The following is a 14,624-nucleotide window of genomic DNA, read 5'->3' as shown; positions in this document are numbered from 1 at the left end:
GATTCAATTTTACAGTATATATTTTACAGTATGCAAGATTCAATTGAAAATTCTACTGTATACAAGATTTAATTTTTACAGTATACAAGATTCAATTGAAAGTTCTACTGTATACAAGATTTAATTTTACAGTTCTGCGGATTCAATTTTACAGTATACAAGATTCAATTATAAATTTTACTGTGTAGAAGATTCAATTTTATAATTATAAGATTCAATTGAAAATTTTACTGTATACAAGATTCAATTTTACAGTATACAATATTCAATTTTACAGTATACAAGATTCAATCCACTGCGGACGCTAATAATTAACTCTAACTGCCAATAACTGCTAATAACTAACTCTAACTGCCAATAACTTCCTATAACTGTAATTTCCAAAAGTACAGTTTGAAAGTACATTTATTTTGTCATGTTGTGCAAGTTGCAAACTTTTTTCTAACTATCATGGGACCACTTCAAATAGTTGCTGAATGTTTGTGATTAACTGATATATTTTATGTGATATATTGTATAATTATACAACATGTAGAAGTAATTTTACAGTATTCACGCAAGTCAAAGCTGTGGACAAATGGTGGACAAAAAGCTGTGGACAATTAGACGCTTCCAAGATTTAAATTAAAATGACAATTAGGTTTGGTATCTAGCCTTCTATATTTGATTGCAATAGAGATCGCAATAGAGATCGGTGAGTGATGACCTCACTTTTATGATTTTATCAAAAAAATCATGACATTATTAAATCGTTTATTTTGCCTTTTCCCATCAAAAAGAACATAAATCGTGTAAAATTTAAAATAAAAATAGAATTTCAGCACAATGGCTGATCAAAACCGTAGTCGTCAAAGGAGACGAATTCACTTCGCGTGACTTTTTTTTCTTCAAATTAATTGTGTCACAAAATTTTGACCAAAATAAAGAAATTTGACAAAAATCATACAGAAATGAGTGAAGTGACATGGTAATCTCTACTTTTACTCGTTCAATACCTTTTTCGACAAACTCGCAATTTTGTTATTCTTCATCTATACATTCCTTATTGTTTTATTTTCTATGAATTTTGCTTATATATTTCAAAGCCCTGGATCAGTGGAATTAATGAAATTTTAGGATTCTTTTTCTCTGTTTTTTGTTCATTCCGATCAATAAAATTTAATCTCGAATGAATTCCTTTCATCTCTTTTCCATTAAATTGAATTCCATTCCAGTTGATTTTTATTCCAATCATAGCCTTATTATACTTCAGAGAAGCTCTGACTGAATTAGCCAATATTTTATGTGGTAAAGTCACAACTTGTCTTCAATATCTCTATAAAAAAAATTTGGTTAGCTTTGCTCACCTATTTTTCTATTTTTTTCTATCTATTTAAAAAAAAGAGGGTTAGCTTTGCTCACCGATTTTTCTATTCTATTCTATTATATCCTATTTTATTTTATTTAAAGGAGGATTACATGTATACTAGGTATCCCGATATTTTTATAATTATTCAAATTTTATATTAAATTTCAAAAAATATCCGAATCGTCTGATTTTTTCGAAAAGTACACATTCCGGAAAAAAAATTCTACCTGAGTTAAACTCTAAAACCGGAAAAAAAATTTCCGGAAACTCGGTTCTAAATCCGGAAAAAAAAATTCCGGTTTTAGAATCCAAAATTTTTTTTTCCGGATTCTCTATTCTGTTTCCGGAAAAAAAATTTCCGGTTTTAGAATCCGGAAATTTTTTTCCAGAAACAGCAATTAAAATTTCAGAAATTTTTTTTCCGAAATCGTAGTGAATTCATTTATAAAAACCGCGGAGTTTCGTCTCTGACTGAAACTCGGCGCGTTTTTGCTCTCTCACAGTAAGTTATTTAATTTATAATTTATAATTTAAATATATAATTATTTAATTTTAAATTATTTAAATTTAGAAGTAGTTAATTTTTAATTATTTAATATATAATTATTTAATTTATATATATAATTTTAATTTATTTAAATTTAGATGTATTTAATATAAGTTTATTAATTCTAAAATGATTTAGAATTGTTTTAGGAACCTTTTTCCTTTTCGGATCCCTTACGGAGCTTTGATTGTCTGATCGATCGGTTCTTCCATTGAGGTAATTTTATTTTATTTATGTTATTGTTCATTTAATTTATAATTAATTAGTTCATTCCAAAATAATTTTTTTTATTTTTTATAATATTTGTTCAGAAAATTTAGAATTTTTTACAACCTTCCAAAATGGTTTAGAATAATTAAAAAAAATCCAAAATAGTTTAGAATGTTGCCCTATTAATTTATGAAATTTCAAAATAGTGTAGAATAATTATAGAATATCCAAAATTGTGTAGAATATTTTTTAGAGGCAACACAATTTTTAATTACTTATATGCTGTTATTTTTTTAAATTACCAGACCAATCGAAATTAAAAATGACAACTATTTGTGTGAAAATTTATATTGGAGGGGAAATCCAATACAATGATGACGGGGTGTATTACAGTACCCGAGCTAAATACTCATTACCGCTAACCGTGAACCACAGTTTTGATTATCTTCTGAATGAGATTTATAAATTAGTTGGGGTACAATTCTAGCAATGCAAATCTGGAAATCCAGGCCAGGTTTAACATGTTCACTGATGGCCAACGTGACTACCAATTAGTACCGGTAATGAACCAACAATCATTCGAAATGATTTTAGGAATTGTGTCGTCTTTTCCACAAAGGTTACCGGTTCTAGAGTTATATGTAGAATTGGAACCGAACTATACCAGTCATATACCGGAACCTCGATCCCGACCTAGTACCAGTCGGAATCCTGTGGATCCCGACCCAATACCAGTTAGATCCCGACCTAACACCGGTCGGTACTTTGTAGATGTAACAATGAGACCCCGACCCAGTATCGGTAGCAACTCTATAGATCAACCAGTTATACCCCGACCCAATACCAGTCAGAATCATGTGGATGAAGACCCAATACCAGTTAGATCCCGACCTAGTACCGGTCGGCACTCTGTGGATATACCAATGAGATCTCGACCCAGTTCCAGTGCGGTCCGCAGACATGTACGTGATTATTCGCATGTACCTGTGGATGCAATTGATTCTGATAGTTTGGCGAGTGGAGATGAGATCTCTCTGGTGAGTCGTCGAGTTCTGATGATGATATCGGACAGCCCAACTAGTCACAACCACAGTCCCGTCAAATACAATCTCGTCAATCACAGTACCCGATAACTGGTCGGGAAAATATGACACATCCGGTTGATAGTTTCAATGACATATCCGGTTTTCGACCTGCGGATGTCAATTTTTTCGGCAGCTAAAAAAACATTCGATAATCCATTGGCTAAGGGTGTAGTTTATGAGTCGAAAACGGCTCTAAGGATAGCAATCAATGAGTTTCATCTTGAAAAGAATTGTGAGTGCATGGTTCTTAGAAGCGAACCTAGACGTTACGAGGTGGGGTGCAGAGATGTTTTTTGTAAATTTAAGGTGTCCGCGAAGCAGAATGGTCTTTCGGAATCTTGGATTATTACCAAACAAGCACTTCCCCATACGTGCACAGTATTGGCAACACGTACTGGTCATTGTCAGCTTACAACAGAGATGGTTGCCCTTGCGATTGATAAGACCATTAGAAGGGATGTCTGCTCTTCTATAAATCATATTCGAGATATCGTCATGATGAAATATGATAATGTAACTCTCAAGTACAACAAATTATGGAGAGGCCGTGAGCTTGCTAAGCAAATCTATTTGGGAGTTGGGAGAACTCGTACAACTTGCTTATTCCACTATTGGAAGCCATCAAGAGAAACAATCCAGGAACTAAGTATTGTGTGATGTCAACCCCGATTGAGAAAGAAACTGATAGGTACTTCCACAGAGCGGCATGGGCATTTGGAGCGTGTATTGCAGCGATACCGTTCCTCAGACCAGTGATTAGTATCGATGCATGTTTCATGTCGGGACGGTACCAAGGTAGGCTGCTAATGGCATGTATGTACGATGCGGAAAACCAATTGCTTCCAGTTGCTTTTGCGATTGTGGAGAAAGAAAGCGCTGACAACTGGGTTTTTTTTTATGAGATGGTTAAGGTTGGAAGTAATTGGAGATAATCAATTCTTTTGTGTCATATCGGATAGACATTTAGGAATTAAAGCCGTGTTCCAGGATCCAAATCTCGGATGGGATAAGTCTACCGATCAATGTGTGCATCGGTATTGCTCCCAACATGTTGCCGAAAATATCTACAAGTACGTGGGTCGTAAGAGAGAGGTTAGCAACAGGTTCATAGCTGGAGTGAACAAATGCAAACCTAGGAGATTGCAGGAGATGTTACAAGACTTTGAAATTGGTTGTCCGAATGTTATCGACTACCTTAACAAGGTGGGTAAGAGGAACCCTAACGATGAAGACTAGCTTCCATGTCCAGAGAAGTTGTATCAAGCTTTAAAGTATTTACCTTGAATTTGTCAGGTATTAAACCATCTGCAATGATCTCTATTTATGAAAGAATAAATCAATCCATTAATTGTCCCCGCACAAAATTTCCTTTTTTTTGAATCATCCCCGCACAACTAGGGATCATTAAACATGGGGGGACCGCTCAATCATTAATGAGCGTTTAAAAAACTGCGGGTATTTAACTTGAAGCATCAAAGTATTTAACTTGAATTTGTCAGGTATTAAACCCTATGCAATGATCTCTATTTATGAAAGAATAAATCAATCCATTAATTGTCCCTGCACAAAATTTCCTTTTTTTTTGAATCGTCCTCGCACAACTGGAGACCATTAAATAAACAATCCCCTCACCCAATGATAAATACTCTGAGACATAATGATAAATATTTTATGTTACATAGGTAAATACTTCTCAGACATACTTGCAACTTTCAGTAAAACATCAATGCTAAATACTCTCAGACATAATGATAAATACTCTATGTTATATGGATAAATACTCTATGTTACAAGGGTAAATACTTCTCAAAAATAATAATAAATACTTTTTTGAACATCAATTAACAGATAAGTATTTATTAACGGGAACTGTTATTAGATAACAGTATAATTAATGCGGAGATTGTTTTTAAAGGAATAATTAATCCGGAAATTGTTATTAGAGGAAGGCATAATGAATGCGGGGATTGGTATTAAATGACAGTCTAATTTAATGTGGAGATAAAAGGAAATTTTTAACGAAATTAGTGGGGGGTATATGACAGTTAAGGAAGAGAGAGAGTGTGGAAAAAATGGGGGAATGAGAGTGGGGGGTTTCATATAATTATCCTAAAATTAAATTATACAAGGCTTATACATCCAGCTCTCCAAATCTTAATTTTCTAGTTCCGTCCCTACTTATAATCAACGATTAAAATTTATCTAAGATTAATAAAATTTTATATAATTATAGAGGAGCCGAATTCAAGGAGGCAATCAGGGGCGGAACCAATGCCTGGGCCCTGCGCCCCCCCCCCCCCCCCCCCCCCCCCCCCCCCCTCAAAAAAATATATATATATATATATATAGAGATGGGCTATGGTGCATTGCAATGCATGGAGGGGTTTGTGCATTGGACCATAAATCTAAAATTCAAAATCCAAATGATCGATCCAAACCGTTCATCTTGTTCTCCATATTAATATGTGCTTGGAGACCAAATTTTACATTTTTCTGAATTGTTTTACTATTTATTAAGTATTTTACAAAATTGTTGATCCAACGGTGGCTTAACACAACAGTAAAATCAGCAGCCACCGTTGGATCAACAATTTTGTAAAATACTTAATAAATAGTAAAAAAATTCAGAAAAATGTAAAATTTGGTCTCCAAGCACATATTAATATGGAGAACAAGATGAACGGTTTGGATCGGTCATTTGGATTTTGAATTTTAGATTTATGGTCCAATGCACAAACCCCTCCATGCATTACAATGCACCATAGCCCATCTCTCTCTCTCTCTCTCTCTATATATATATAGAGATGGCACTCTGCCCCCCCCTGATGACACTCTGGCGACTACTAGACTCCTGGCCCCCCAATAGCACTCTGGCGACTGGGCACAAACCTCAACCATGACCTTTGACACATTAATCCTAATCATACAATCTAGCATGAATCAATAAACAGGGCAAGATCCTTACCTTATATAATTGTCAAAAAGAAAGAATCCTCTAACTGCAACACGGAGATTAGTCAATTTACACTTTTACAGTCACATCGTACCGAACCTAGTACCTACCCATTTAGTTTATATAACATGATATCTTGTATTTGTGTACGCCACAGAAAACCTAGGGACCGTGCCAGTGGAGAGCAGCGTGCGCTGCGGCGTGACTCTGTACCACATGCCTTTGCTCTGTATTTTTATCCGACTCGGTTCAATGTCGCTTTCCCTCTCTCCCTTCCTAACCAAACCCACTACAGTTCTTCATATTTAGTCGGGTACCGCATGGAGTATAATGATATCTGAACCGTTCCTTTAATCTGGCACGAATTTCAATGTGGACCCCTTAATTTCAAATAGGCTCAAATTTCCAGTCGCTCGTCTGGGAGCTCATGCTATCCCCGTAGTACTGCAGGGGATATGCACCGGTTCGCCCATGGGCTTTAAATGAAAAAAAAAACACTACAGTTGTCTTTCTCTTCCTTTTGTCTGTGATTCACAGCCAAAACCCCAGACATAATTTCAACAATCTCCCTTTCTCCAGTTCTCTCTCTCTCTCTCTCTCTCCCCCCTCTTTCTCCTTATTTAACGAAATTCACTTCACGCTATTGCCAAATATCTCTTCCGATCATCAATTGATCGGATCCACATTCGCTTCATTTGCCATAGAAGAATCGGCGTAACCAGGACATAATGTGAGTCTCTTCCAATTCAAGCGTTTCTCATCCGAAACGCTTTTGTCCAGTCGATTTGGAAAATCGCACAATTGTGGGCTGCCGATAGATAGATTTTCCAAACCATGGTAGCAACGCAACAATGCAGTGCCTATTTATGGCAGAAGGATCCTAAGTTTAAGTAAGGTGTTTTGCAATTGCAACCAATAGAATATGGGGGGGGGCTGGGCCCCCGCTGTCCATTTTCATCTCTGCATTTGATACTGTTGTTCCTCGATTTAGTTCACTCTCAGTGTCAGTAGTTTATTTGGCAATCCTCAATATTTGTTTAAAGGCGCCATTGACCCTTAGATTTCGATTGCTATTACAGACTGTTTGACCCATAAAAAATTAAGAAAATAGACTATTTTATTGTCATAAACAATTTGATCTGTTGGAATCTGTGCAGAACAATCAGACAATCAGACAATGTCAAAGTCGGGGGCTATGGATCTTGCTTCGGGTCTAGGAGGAAAGCTTTCTAAGGATGACGTTAAATCAGCTGCTGAACAGTAAATCAATAATTTTTTTCTCTTATCTTTATTTTTTATTTTTTAAAACATTTTGAGAGAGTAAAGTTTGTAGGGAGCACTTGCATTCCAACTTTTAATATACTCCAAGTCTTTGGAATATTCTTTGTTTATTGATACACCTGCTCTTCTTACTATTTTCAAAGAACCCATCAAAGGACCAAACAACTTAATTTAGACAATTTATCCTTTAACCAAAAAAATAAAAGAAAATAACATATTTGTTTCCAATCAAGGCACAAAATAAAATATATGCACCTTTGATTTTGCGTACTGTAAAATTTCTGCATGCATGTTTTAATATAAGGGTTTTAGTTTGTTTTCATATATACTTTTGTTGTCATGGATAAGTAATATTGTTCTGAAAATTATGAATCTATAGTAAATTCTGAGTATTTGTACTCTACTTCTAGATATGAGAAGTATCATACTTGCTATGGAGGTGATGAGGAAGCAAGAAAATCCAACTATGCTGATATGGTGATTTTTTCCGACTTTTATTTTATATTAAAATGGCTATCGAATTGCTGTAATTGTTTTAATTGGTTCCTGTGTCAACTGACATTTAGATTAATTTATAATGGTAAAAGTTAACAAAAACATCTCTTAACAAACATGTAGCTACGATAAATCAACCAACAAAGTCTTAATATACTTGGTTTATTTTATAACTGTAATCTTTCTTGGAACTTGAATCCTTGTAGTCATATCTATCTCATGTTTTTTTTTTTTTAATTGTTAGGTTAACAAGTATTATGATCTTGCAACCAGCTTCTATGAGTATGGCTGGGGTGAATCCTTCCACTTTGCTCACAGGTCATAACTATGTTCTCTTTATTGAAACCGTAAAATTCTAACAATTTATCATATATGCTGCTAGTACCGATATATTTTCAGATATGTGCACATACCACCCTACATTTTATATTTTTGTGGAGAAGTTATACCCCTGTAAATTGTAACAATTTTCGAACTCCTTTTCTTAAGCCCAAATTGAATGAAAAAGCAACATAAGACCATAGATGTCAGTTTCTTAGTTTTCATCAGCTGGGTACTAAGAAAATTATTAAGATGTGATATATGATTTGCGAAAAAATGACCAAATAATAAAAGAAAACATCATAATCTTCTTCTTTTAAAATTTTTTTTTCCTGTACTGTTAGCCCCGTGACATAGTAGAGTGTGCTGACTTATATACTTTGATATAATGTTAGATGGAAAGGTGAATCTCTGCGTGAGAGCATAAAAAGGCATGAACACTTTCTTGCACTACATCTAGGATTAAAATCAGGAATGAAGGTATATTAATTTTATATTTTATTCCTTGTTGGCATTAACTGTTTAAATCTTATTTTGATTCCATGGCAACAAATAAACAATGATCTGCTATTATGATTTCATATGTAGGCCTTGGATGTGGGATGCGGCATTGGAGGCCCACTTAGAGAGATTGCAAGATTCAGGTATAAGACTATAAGTTCCTGAGGACCTGAATCTTAAGTGATTGATTAGACACGCGTGCAGTATAGCAGAGGGGAAACACAGAATTAATCTTTTTTTTTATTTATTTAAGACTGACATCCGTTTTTTCTACTTTTTGCCACAATATTTTGCTATATGTTTCTTTTACCAGTATATGGTTTACGTAATAACGGTTCTTGCTGTATTACTGTCACATTTCTGAAGTCAAAAATTTATTGCAGTGGTGCATCAGTTACTGGACTGAACAATAATGAATACCAAATTTCGAGGGGCAAGGTATGTTTTACATTTCCTTTACTAAACATTTTCCTGCTGTTTTTTTTTGCCTTGCAAAGCATCAGTTAACTTGGAATTTTTATATCTATTGTGAAACAGGAACTGAATAAATCTGTTGGGCTGGGTCAAACTTGTGACTTTGTTAAGGTACAAGTTTTGCTTTGTATAATTTTTCCTTTATACTGTTTAACAGTAACTGTTATGAAGATTCCCGAAGTGAATTTTCAAAATTCATCTAGTGCAATGCTCAAAAGTTTGTAATTTCATATAGTTGTTTACATCCCTAAATATTCTCTTCTTTTCTTTTTTTTTTACTTTTTCAGGCAGATTTCATGAACATGCCATTCAATGACAACACCTATGATGCAGTTTATGCAATAGAGGCCACATGCCATGCACCTGATGCGGTAAAAACATTGTTTCTATCATCTCTCTTATTTTGCACATGAGCATTTTTTGAATTTTAAAAAGGCACTTATGTTACAGTTCTTGTCTAGACCCTGTTTTGAAAATCATTGAAAAAAATTAGAAAAAGGTTGCTTGCAAGAGACCCGCATTTTATCCTTTCCAGAGAACTAGATGCTTGAGAAAGTAGTGTTTATTGACCCTAAGTGAGTTATAAATGAATTAAAAATATGTTGATTATCATGAACTAAGGAAAAGGTGATGATTTTAGTGTCATGTTAGTTCTAAATGCTTGGGCAACATGATATAAAAATGAGAAATTTCATGCACTAACCACTAGCATGGTACATGCTTGAACCAGCATCAAATGAAATGTATCATGCCAGGTACTTGAATCTCATATAAAATTCTATGACTGATGTACCAGAATGCAAGAAAGAAAAATAACGATCACAGGAAAGTGCTTCTGCTCCAGTCATTGTGGGTGTCCATCGGTTCCAGTTTATTTGGTTTTCAACTGAGCGGACAATTTTTGTATTAAATCGTTCGGTTTAAATGGATCAGTTCAGTTGAATTTTTGAGTTACTTTGGTTTTTATAGTAAAACAATTGTACAGTATTGTGTAATATCAACTAAAATTTTGTTTGTAGGTGGGTTGCTACAAGGAGATATACCGTGTGTTGAAGCCGGGCCAATGCTTTGCAGCCTATGAGTGGTGCATAACCGACCATTATGACGCAACAAACCCAGTACACCAAAGGATAAAGGCTGAGATTGAACTTGGTAACGGCCTTCCTGATATCAGAAGCACTAAACAGTGCCTTCAAGCTGCCATTGATGCTGGATTTGAGGTTTGCCTTCTACCAAGAACTGAGTACTAGATGATACTTGTTTGTTTGTTTGTTTTTGTTTTTTTTTTTGTTTTTTGTTTTTTTTATGGCATTTTGGAGCTTATTTTCTTGAGGCTTACATGAGTCTTAAACTGCCATGATGCAGAGAGTAGCAAGAATACCCGCTTTTATAAGCAAAGGAGAGAAACAATTTTTTTAATTCTTAGATCATCTGAAAAGATACATAAAGGCATCCTTTCTAGGGATTGGCTTGGTCAGAATAACCGAAAACAATTTTTGGCCAGAGAAAAAAAAATTCAGTCAAAACAGAAAGTTTCTGAGGAAATGAATTTTACTGAAAGTTCACTGCTTGGGCTGAAAACATGATTTTCAGCACAGAAATTTCCTGCCAAAACAGAAAGTTCTCGAGAAACACAAATTTTATTTCCAGGATTTCATTGACCTGCTTTCCTTCTTCTTTTTGATGTCCCGGCCCATAAAATACTCAGCGGCTTGCCCTGCATCATGCCATGTCCTTGGTGTATGCTTTGGGTTTTTCTGTTAAATAGCACACAGATATATCATATGAAAAGTGTTCTAATTATTGATGTAATTCTTTTTTATTTGGTTAAAGGTTGTTTGGGAGAAGGATCTAGCGGAAGATTCTCCTATGCCTTGGTACTTGCCATTGGATCCAAGCTACTTTTCTCTTTCTAGTTTTCGCTTGACTGCTATGGGCCGCCTCTGTACTCGCACTTTGGTACAAAGCCACTTAATCTATTTTGTTGTACTTCAAATTAAAATCTTACAGATATTGAAATATTTTCAATTTTTCTTTTTGTTATTTTAAGGAGTTGAAACTAACTTTGGTTTGTCCTTGTTTACAGGTGAAGACATTGGAGTATTTAAAGCTGGCACCTGAAGGGAGTCAGAGAGTCTCAGCCTTTCTAGAGAAAGCAGCGGAGGGCCTTGTAGAGGGAGGAAAGTAAGTCTTTAACTTTGATTCTGTACTGTACCATCCTTCATAGTTCCAGTAAATAATTTTATGTACTCTGTAAACAATATTGAAGGAGTGAGGCTATAGTACTATGCAGAGTGCACATGGGTCCATACTATGGACCCATATTTTTGTTTTCAAAGTTTTCAACATTATCTCTATATGAAAATATAACTGGAGACCAAATTTTTCATTTTTTTTCATTTTTTATTACTTTTTTTTAGAAAAGTGGAAAATCACTTGATCTAAAGATTATGGGGTCTGGGACCTTCGGAAATAGTGACTTTCTACCTACCTAAAAAAAAAATAGTAAAATTATTTAAAAAAATATAAAATTTTGTCAATAATTCATTTTCATTTGGAGATCATGTTGAGCGGTTCTGGTTGACCATTTGGACTTTGAAAATGGAGATATGGAGCCATAGTACAGAACATTATGTGCTATGCATAGTACCGTAGCCTCACTTGATAAAAAGTATCACATATGCAGCCCAGTCCTTTAAAACATTTCACTATATGTCACTCACCACTCTCCTTAATTATTCGAGGCGATTTGCTCACACTTCATTAGTTTGAGCATCTTTATAATAGAACAGCAATCTAGATGTGGAAAACACTAAATTGGTATATTTAATGATTTTTTTTTCTTTTCTCTTAATGTTCAAATTTGTCTAGGAAAGAGATCTTCACACCAATGTACTTCTTTGTCGTCAGGAAGCCTCTGTAGATTTGTTTCAAGGTATTTTATTGTAACAAAATCCTTTCTATTAAAATTCCACATAAAATATAACTAAATATCTTGAGAGTTGAGAAACAAAAGTAAGACATGAAATTCTCAGAATAACAAAAGGCTCTTCTTAGTTTTTTTTTCTAAATTTGTCTATAATTACAGAGACATAATAAGGAGTAAATGGAGCAAAGAGAAGTATTAAGAAGAATCAAATTTGTTATCTGTTGTGTTGTTTTGTTTGTTGAGAAAAATCATGCTTGATATTTGTTTAACTATCCTTGAGACTTTTAATGTGATCAATAAATTTGTTCTGTGTGGTTGTTTGGTGCAGTACTGATGCTCAGTTACATGCGTTTGCCCCCTTTCGATAAATTTTACTTTTTCCTGGGTACCTTGTGATCGATAGGTGCCATAAATGGCTTGGTATTGAGCAGATTGGTTTGTAGTACATATTAATATTTTTCGATTTCAGGTTCAAATAGTTGATAAGAATCTTTCAACATAATTTCTATATGAAAATTAACGTCCAAACTTAGTTTTACATTTTTTGAGAATTTTTTTACTTTTTTTTAAATATAGGTAGAAAATCACTTCTTTTAAATGTTCTAGAATCTTTAATTCAAGTGTTTTTCTACCTATTAAAAAAAATAACAAAAAATAATAAAAATATAAAATTTGATCTACAAGTACATTTTCATATGAAATCATATTGAACGGTTTAGATTGATTATTTGTACTTTAAAGTTGGAGATATTGAATTGAGTAGAACTAGGGTGCTCTTAAGCTCACCAAAGTTTTGGTGAGCTTAACTCTAAAACTTATCAAATTGATTTCAAATGGCGAATCCGAACCGTTGAAATCCGCCTACTGATGTTGATTATTACAATACAAGTAATAAATTCTAATTTACGCTCAATTCGGTTGCAAGTGTACAATCTTGTCAAGTAGTACTTAGGGATCGTCTCCACAGGGACAAGTTGGAATATCAAATCTAACCTAACAATTTAATTTAGTAAAAGAAAATAAAAAGGTTTTTGTTTGTTCAAAGGTTGGTTTGGTTTCGATTAAAATGAATTAAACTGAAGTCTTAAAGCAAAATCTGATTTTTAACAAGTATGAGAAATTAGGGTTTCTTAGGGTTCCTATCCACTAGTGTTATGACTAATTGGTTTGTAAATTTTGTTCTTATATTTATGAAGGCACAGTTGGGTGTTGTAGGTACAAAGTGATATCTCTATATTAATATCATCTTTCAATTAGAATAAACGTCACCTCTCGGTACTTGGCTACTCTAATCTAAAGTCATTAAGTTCTTACTGTCCCAATTGATCTAAAAAACTATCTTTCACCTCTCGGTACTTGGCACAATTTATCTAAACTATTGGGTAAAACCCGTATAAGACAAGCGTCACCTCTCGGTACTTAGCCTATCAAATACCCTATTCCTTATGGTCTGGACCTAATATTCAATTTCTCAATTGCAAATACCAAATTCTAGGGTTTCATGTGATTTCGATTAAGTCTTCACAATCAATTAAAATAAAGAATAGATCATAACAAAGAACAAGAATATATAAAATAAAACCAACTAAATCATAACAAAAGTTTCAAGTACAACCCTAATCAACCCTAGAAAAGCCCTTAGCCAGTCATGACTAAGACACAAATGAAATCAAAAGAATAAAAGAGTTCCAAAGGAAAGAAAATAATAAAACCGATTGATCAATGATCTCTTCTTCCTTCTTCTCTCCTCTTGCTTTTCCTTGCTTTTCTTTGTTTAATAACCAGAAATTCCCTCTAAAAAACGTCCTCAATCTGTTCTACAGGTCCCCCTTTTATAACCCCTCCAAAACCTAGAAATAACCAACCAAAAATAGCAAAATCGGGCCCTGAACCGACCTAATTGCGGGCCGCAATGCATGGAGGTAGTTAATCAGACTGCGCAGAAGAATTCTGGAGGTCATTGCGGACCGCAATCATACCCATACGGGCCGCAATGGATGTGCTGAAATGCTCTGACTTGCTTGGTTCTGGCTTGCTTGGTTGCGGGCCGCAAAGGATCCATTCCGGGCCGCAATGCATGGTGGCAGAAGCTCCAATCTCCGTGCTAACTCACCTGTTTTGCTTCGTTAAGCTCCAAACACTTGATTACCTGTAGAACAAACATAACTAGGGCAGTAACTTGAACTTTTGGACATTTCTAACCTAATTAAACCTAATCTAATCAAAACTTGGCTTAATTTACATAACAAACCCTAGGTTTCAATAGATACAATTTTGGCTTATTACCTACCTTACGTGTGATGCATCTACATGTGAAATTTTTAAACATTCGAATTAATTTAGTATAAAGTCAAGCGGTCAAAAAACGTTCAAAAATGAATGCACTAAAATTAATTTATTAACCTTCTAATTTTGACCGCTTGACTTTATACTAAATTAATTCGAATGTTTATAAATTTCACATGTAGATGCATCACACA

General features: G+C 34.3%; 1 protein-coding gene across 2 annotated transcripts; it reads left to right on the top strand.

The window, feature by feature from the left end:
• Nucleotides 1–6,645: 6,645 nt before the first annotated feature.
• Nucleotides 6,646–12,456, top strand: LOC144575235 (cycloartenol-C-24-methyltransferase 1-like). Of its 2 annotated transcripts, none has more exons than XM_078325344.1 (14): nt 6,646–6,873; nt 7,301–7,403; nt 7,835–7,901; nt 8,164–8,237; nt 8,636–8,720; nt 8,829–8,884; nt 9,125–9,179; nt 9,279–9,326; nt 9,503–9,586; nt 10,235–10,435; nt 11,049–11,174; nt 11,302–11,399; nt 12,087–12,150; nt 12,304–12,456. In XM_078325344.1, exons 2-13 carry the CDS (start codon nt 7,321–7,323, stop codon nt 12,136–12,138), a joined length of 1,029 nt encoding a protein of 342 aa, XP_078181470.1. In that variant the 5' UTR covers nt 6,646–6,873; nt 7,301–7,320; the 3' UTR covers nt 12,139–12,150; nt 12,304–12,456. The 2 variants fall into 2 exon arrangements, with proteins under 2 accessions (XP_078181470.1, XP_078181471.1); XM_078325345.1 differs by having other exon boundaries at nt 6,661–6,721.
• Nucleotides 12,457–14,624: the final 2,168 nt, after the last annotated feature.

The sequence above is a fragment of the Carex rostrata genome, chromosome 23 (genome assembly GCF_964058835.1).
Source record: "Carex rostrata chromosome 23, lpCarRost1.2, whole genome shotgun sequence".
Classification (NCBI taxonomy): Eukaryota; Viridiplantae; Streptophyta; class Magnoliopsida; order Poales; family Cyperaceae; genus Carex; species Carex rostrata.
Note: the sequence above shows the minus strand (reverse complement) of the source record. Positions and strands in the feature narration are given on the sequence as shown.